At 29.5% G+C, this 6,811-nt stretch overlaps 1 protein-coding gene across 2 annotated transcripts; it reads left to right on the top strand.

Annotated features, from left to right (window-relative positions):
- The first annotated feature begins 4,658 nt into the window (after nucleotides 1–4,658).
- Nucleotides 4,659–5,381, top strand: LOC25491959 (uncharacterized). Of its 2 annotated transcripts, none has more exons than XM_024782959.2 (3): nucleotides 4,659–4,820; nucleotides 4,944–5,024; nucleotides 5,098–5,381. In XM_024782959.2, exons 1-3 carry the CDS (start codon nucleotides 4,679–4,681, stop codon nucleotides 5,187–5,189), a joined length of 315 nt encoding a protein of 104 aa, XP_024638727.2. In that variant the 5' UTR covers nucleotides 4,659–4,678; the 3' UTR covers nucleotides 5,190–5,381. The 2 variants fall into 2 exon arrangements, with proteins under 2 accessions (XP_024638727.2, XP_013455462.2); XM_013600008.3 differs by having other exon boundaries at nucleotides 4,661–4,820; nucleotides 4,938–5,024; nucleotides 5,098–5,378.
- The last annotated feature ends 1,430 nt before the right edge of the window (nucleotides 5,382–6,811 follow it).

Consider the following 6,811-nt stretch of genomic DNA (forward strand, 5'->3'; position numbering starts at 1 on the left):
AATTTAATTTTTTTGAACCGATCCATATAATTATTTTTTTGAAAGTTCATTTAATTTTATTATATTTTTTTTAAGGAATTTTGTTATCTTTTTATTACTTATATATTTAATTTCAATATCTTTTAATCATCACAACCTCATAAATATTTTTATTTCTTTTCTTCAACCTCGCAAATATATACACACACATTAGCGTTTAGAATAATAATTTATGTTTGTCTGTATGTTTTTTTGTTACGCTAATGCGTATAATTTATTTTTAGTGTTGCATAATGCATATAATTATTTTTATAATATTTTGATTTCAATTAAAAGTACAAGTATAGATGCCTAAAAAAATTATACTTATATATATTTTGCACCTTTATATTGTAACAAACTATACATATCTTTTTCTTATTAAAAAAAAATTAAATATATATTTTTCATTGAAACCAACAATGCAACAAATATAATAATATCATATAATATAAATTCTTATCTTTTTTAATGACACAAAAAATATGGTATTCTTATAACGAAATTTGTCATTGAGTGTAATTGGAAAAGAAAAAACCAACTATTTTGATATTATTTATGTTATTATTTGAGCCTCCTTAAATTATTTCTCATATTCAAGTATTTAACAAATCCTTTATAAGATGATACAAATTTCTATGCATATTACACAAAATAAACGTCATTGAGTAAATATAGTATTTAAATTTTTTTTTTTATTTTAAATTATAACAAATCAAACTAACCATGATTATTTATTTCAATGAAACAAACAATATAACAAAAAAATATAATCTTCCTTCAAAAACAAAAACAAAAAAATACAATCTAAATTCTTATTTTTTTTTTAATGACACCAACAACGATCTTTATCACTGAAAAAGTTGTTAAAAAGTATAATCAATCAATCAATAATATCAATATCAATAATCAATAGTATATAAGTAATGTTTTTTATGCCACATGTCACTTCCACATTCATTCTCAATATTTTTATTTTTTAAAATCAATATTTTATTTGCCAAAAATATTTCAACAAACTTTTGATCCTATCCACTCAATATTTTATTTAAATTTTTGTTGAATTTCTAATATTTTATGTTGCAGAAATATCTCAACAAACTACATATAATACTTTCAACAAAGTTTACATATATGATATTATTTTATGATTAAAAGGCTCAAGTTGGTTTGTTTTTTATTTTTTTAGAAAAAGAAGCTTCAATTAGTTACTAAGTAATCTTTTAACACCGTATCATTCAATTAGTTCTTCTTTTTCAATAGTATAGTATATGTATAAACTAAGGTTTTTTATGCCACATGTCACTTCCACATTCATTCTCAATATTTTTATTATTTTTTCTATCTTTTAAAATCAATATTTTATTTGGCAAAAATATTTCAACAAACTTTTGATCTTATCCGCTCAATATTTTATTTAAATTTTTGTTGAATTTCTAATATTTTATGTTGCAGAAATATCTCAACAAACGACATGATCGTACCTGATCAGAAGGTGACTGCCGGTGTCGTGAATGTGGTGGTTGTGACGGTGGTTGAATACGTCAGAATGCTTCTTGGAGTGGATGAGGGTGTGTACCTGCAGGCACTCCGACGCTCAAGTCAGTAGAGACCAGAGAGTGAGGGTTTGAGAAGAAGAAAGATTCTACCTTGGGGACTGCATTGAGTTCCCTATTTATAGAGGTGGAGGGCTGCAAAGCCGTTGTAATGGCACACCTTACTCTAACAGTTACGAAATCGTGGGAAGTGTAACTGCCTGTGAGTTTATTGCGGGAACGTGGAAAGAGACGTTGGGGTTCGTTTGAACCGGTATCTTTCGTTCCGTGCACCCCCCTCGCGTGGAAGGGGTGTGTCGCGAGTAATTTTACCAGACGTGGTGTTTGGGCTTTGGATGGTATTGGGCCTAAGTAAATGAGTCAAAGATCCTTTTGGCCGGTCCAGAACACTACATATAATATTTTCAATAAAATTATGTATTTTTTAATAAAAATAATGAGAAAAAGGATATACATGTGATTTTATGAAAGATAAAAGACCTAAACAGAAAAAAAATAAAGATAAAAGACCAAAGTGTTACAAATAAATAAAATAAAGGACCTATAATGTAATCTTGTCTATAATTAAATAAAAATTAAAAATATTAAAAGTTACCTTATGATTAAAATTGATTTTTTTTTGGAAAAAAAATTGACTCATTTATTTGATATTTAATGTTGTCAATGTATATTACATTTTGATTGGTTGATATCATGAGGAAGTAAATACCTCCTAAACAAGAGAGTGTAATCTAAAAAAAAACCTATTAACTCACATTAACCTTTGTAAATAACATTACTATATTGTTGGAAAAAAAAATTATGACGAAATGTTAGTTTTTTTTTTTAAGGATTTTTAAAGGAACGAAATACTAGGTTATATGATGTTGTTAATTTGACATTAATAAAAAAATTGTATTGTATACCCTAAAAAATAAATTTGTATTGTATTATAATAAATTGATGGAATTGGGACTAAAAGGTTTTTTTTTGCGTTTGATTCAACAAAATAAAAAGATTACCTGGATAAGACAATTTTCGCTTGAGACAGTTGTATGATCTCAGTATAATACTCATTTGTTATATCAATCATTTTATAGTAAAAATAAATTACAAGACTAATCAACCACATACAAAGGATTAAATTACTCTCTCTTATGTTGGAGATGACGTAAGCTTCCAATCCAATTCACTTGTGTTCAGTTAACTAGTCTTAAGAAGATTCTCTTCGAACGAAAGATAGTATTATGAAGATTCTCTTGGAACTCAAGTTAGTCTTTAGATGATTCTCACAAAACAATATTTATTATTTAGAAGATTCTCGTAGAACGGGAGTTATTCTTAGGAAGATTATCAAAGAATGAAAGTTAGTCTTAGGAAGATTCTAAATAGAATGATAATTAATATTTGAAAGATTTTCATAGAACGAAAGTCGGTCTTTGAAAGATTCTCATAGAACAATAGTTAGTATTTATGAGATTCTCACAGAACATAAGCTAGTTATAGGAAGATTCTCAAAGAATGAAAGTCAGTATTCGGAAGACCAAAGATTTTGCTGATTAGGTTTCTGAAGGGATAGTTTGTTGAATTTACTTATGTCGAAGATTCTGATCGTCGAAATTTCACTTCATACTTCGTTCTTAATCGAATTAGGTCATTTTCAACGGTCAGGTTGATTATTTCTATTTTAAATTCCCTAACATATGCCCTTGGGGCACATGTTAAAACATTTGCCAATTGATTTTCATCAAAAGTGAGTTGAATATAAATTGATTATGCTTAGATACATGAATGCAAAAGTGATTCTTATTAATTGATTTTGTCTAGGTATTTGATATTAAAATTTTTAATTACCAAAATGGATTTTAATAGAAGTATATATTTAAAACTAAATTTTGTTAATAATTTAAATGAGTTTTAGTAGTAATAGTGGTTTTAGGTCATTTTTTGACTTAGAATTTTCCCCTCTGCATCCTTTTTCCCTTTTGTATATATTTAAAACTAAATTTTGTTAATCATTTTTTAAATGCGGGGTTGTGTTGTTCATCGTCTTGTGTGGTGTTCGTTTGTTTCATAACTTGGGTGCTGTGAATTTGTTTGCAGATTCATCCTTTATAATTTTAGCAATGTTGATTCTGCTGTATTCTATCATTAAATAAGAACCGTAAAAATAAGAAGAAAGTTCCAAATAATCTTCTTCTTCTCTATTTTTTTTCTTTTCCATCTCCTTTTGAGCTTCCATGGACAAATAATAGGTATTTCACCCATCTCCAGAATGAATTGCATGTTCGTTTTTTTCTCTTTGTTATGTTATTTTTTTTTAAATTTCTGATCCAAAAAGCCAGTTTAACAAAATGAGTATTTCACTCATCTAATCTGCACAAACTCTTTTTTTGCTAAAATTGAGAAACTAACAGTGAAGATTATAAAAGAAAAAATTGTGTGAAACGGGAAAATTGATGAAAACTCTACAGCTGATGAAACACAAAATTGATATAAAAGAACATGAAGAAAATTGGATGACATTCCAGATCTTTAATGGATTGCTTGAGTTGTGTGGTGTGAAATTCCAAAATTGACCCTGTAGTTTTGTTCTCAACAAATATGAACAATAATAATTTATATAATTAGTATAATAAATAATACCCACTACAACAGGTAAGCATAGTACAACAACCTAAAATTTCCGGTGATGAAAACTCATGTACCGTGCGAGACCCATATGACTTGCGTACCGGAGACGTCGCCTAAGTTTCGAGTTTGTTTCAGATAGGTCTTTTAAGTTTGTTTTAGATAGGTTCTTTATATCAATCTCCGTTAAGCCAAAGTAGATTTGATAGAAATGATCTATCTGAAACAAACTTGAAACTTAAAGGACCTATCTAAAACCTTAGAAACTTAAAGGACCTATCCGAAATAAACTTAAAACTTAAAGAATCTATCTAAAACAAACGTGAAACTTAAAAAGACCCAGAGAGGTATTTGACCTATAATATACATGCGCTTTTTAAAAGTAAATATAGTCTATACCGTGTAAAAAAAGTAAAAACTTTATTACTCGTGCCAATTAAATATGATTGAAAGGAAATCAACAACCACCAATTTTGGATTATATAAATTACCATATGTATCTCGAGTCCATTGTAGCAAGAAAAATGGCTTCAAAGAAGTGCTCTCTTATTTTGGTAGTTCTCTTTATTTGTCTGTTGAGTTTTTCATCAAAGGCATTAGCAAGGAACATTCCGAATGCTTCGAAACTTTATCTATGTAACTGAACTTCCCCATAATATCCATTTTGTTATTGCATTTGCGCAATATTATGAAGAAGTTTTTCATTTATAATTAAGTTTGTTCTTGTATTAATATATGGTTTTTTTTGTATAGTTTCAGATGAAATAGGTCTGAATAAGAAGAGACTCCTTGCTAGTGTGAAGCCTAAGCCTGATAATGCACGTGGCCACAATTATGCAGGTTTTACTTCCCCATAATAATATCCATAATAATTAAGTTTTTTCTTGTATTAATATATGGTATTTTTGTATAGATCTGAATAAGAAGAGACTCCTTTCAGAAAAGTGTGGGAGTAGGACACATCAACCTCATGCTGATAGGCCACGTTGCCACAATTATCTATGAAGATGATGTTGGATCAATTTACGGATGAAGTTGGTAGAAAAAAAATAAATAATGAGATATTGTATTAAATATGCTTGTTGTTTGTTCAAAAAAAAAATTTTGCTTGTTGTTTAGTTTGATTTATTTTCCCTAGGTGGAAAGCTTGTGTTTTGCACGGATAAATTCTAATAAATAATCAGCTTGATTTATTAAGATTTTTTTTTTTTTTTAAGAAGCATTAAGAATATTTTAGTTAATAAATAATTATAAATATTTATATAAGTGTGTAATATGTTCATCAATTGATTTACATGGTAAAAGTTCGATAAATTTAAGCATAAAATTGACAACAAATTATATGGTTAATGCACTTTAAATATGTGATTAACACAATTCACATGACGGTTGATAAATTTATGGATGAAGGTGCGTGCGAGTAGGTTAGCACTATGACTCTCAAATCAATGAGAAAAAGAGATAAATTTGTGCTAAAAAGTGGTGAATTAGTTGTACCTTGAGTGTGATGTCACGCTTATATAGACGAATAGGTTTATAACTGTCTCCTTGATCTACAACGCCACATCTGAGAATCGTTAGCGAGGGCTTCAACGATGGAGATTGCCTCATGGGGAACTTGTAAGTGGTAAGCCGCACAAAGCTTATTGTGCGACTCCCCTTCACACGTCTCTCGGATCTTGGGGCAATGGGGCTTGTTGGTACGTCTTTGTGGGAGGAGGCCCAATTCAGAACAAAAACATATGTTGATTTAACAATAGAGTATAAAACTAAGAATTCTGCTCTTTACGTAACACATTTTTTCCGCGACCAACTGAAATACCGAAAATACTCCTGTGTGACTTAACTCACCCAGGTGTTAAATCTGCGCAACTTTCCTCACTTCTCATCTAAAATCTCCAAAATGTCTCTTAAATCACCCAAATCCAAAATTCCTTCAAGTTAAAATCAAACATCACTCCATTAACAAGTAAGTTTTCATAATCAAACACCATTAAGCTTTTATGTTTATATGTTAGATTTTTTCTCTTAAATTAGATTTTGTTTAGATTTAGGTTTGTTTAAATTTTGGTTTTTTTGGCAAAAAATCATATAATGTTTACATGAAAATGATTTGTGTTGCTTAAATGTTTAGATGTTCGCATGCTTATGTTGTAGTTATGAGTTTTAGGGTTTCTGTATAATTTGCACTCCAAATGTTTGAATGAGTTTTTCATTGATTGTATTTAATTTCTTATTGTGTATATTTGAAGCAACGGGCCGATATATTCGACGTTCAAACACAATTCAACGGTGGAGAACCTCAGAGGTTGAAGGTTCGGTACCTTGGTGTCACGTTAAGAGGTCTCAAGGATCAACTGAATGAATTCAACTAAGGAGTCAACCCCAGAGACACAAGGAGGGTGGAATGCGTTTGGTATAAACGTCCAACATTTGACGATGGGAGAATATCATTCAGTTGGATGGAATTAACAAACGACGACGACGTGACGAACATGTTTTGGGAGCACAACATGTTACCGTGGATTGATATGTATGTAACGTTGCTGAGATCAACTGAAGATATTCTCAACAGTTTGATTCCGCCAGAAGACCGTGATTAGGTAGGGAATGCACCTTTCAACTAC

The sequence above is a fragment of the Medicago truncatula genome, chromosome 4, assembly GCF_003473485.1.
Source record: "Medicago truncatula cultivar Jemalong A17 chromosome 4, MtrunA17r5.0-ANR, whole genome shotgun sequence".
In the NCBI taxonomy this organism is placed as follows: domain Eukaryota; kingdom Viridiplantae; phylum Streptophyta; class Magnoliopsida; order Fabales; family Fabaceae; genus Medicago; species Medicago truncatula.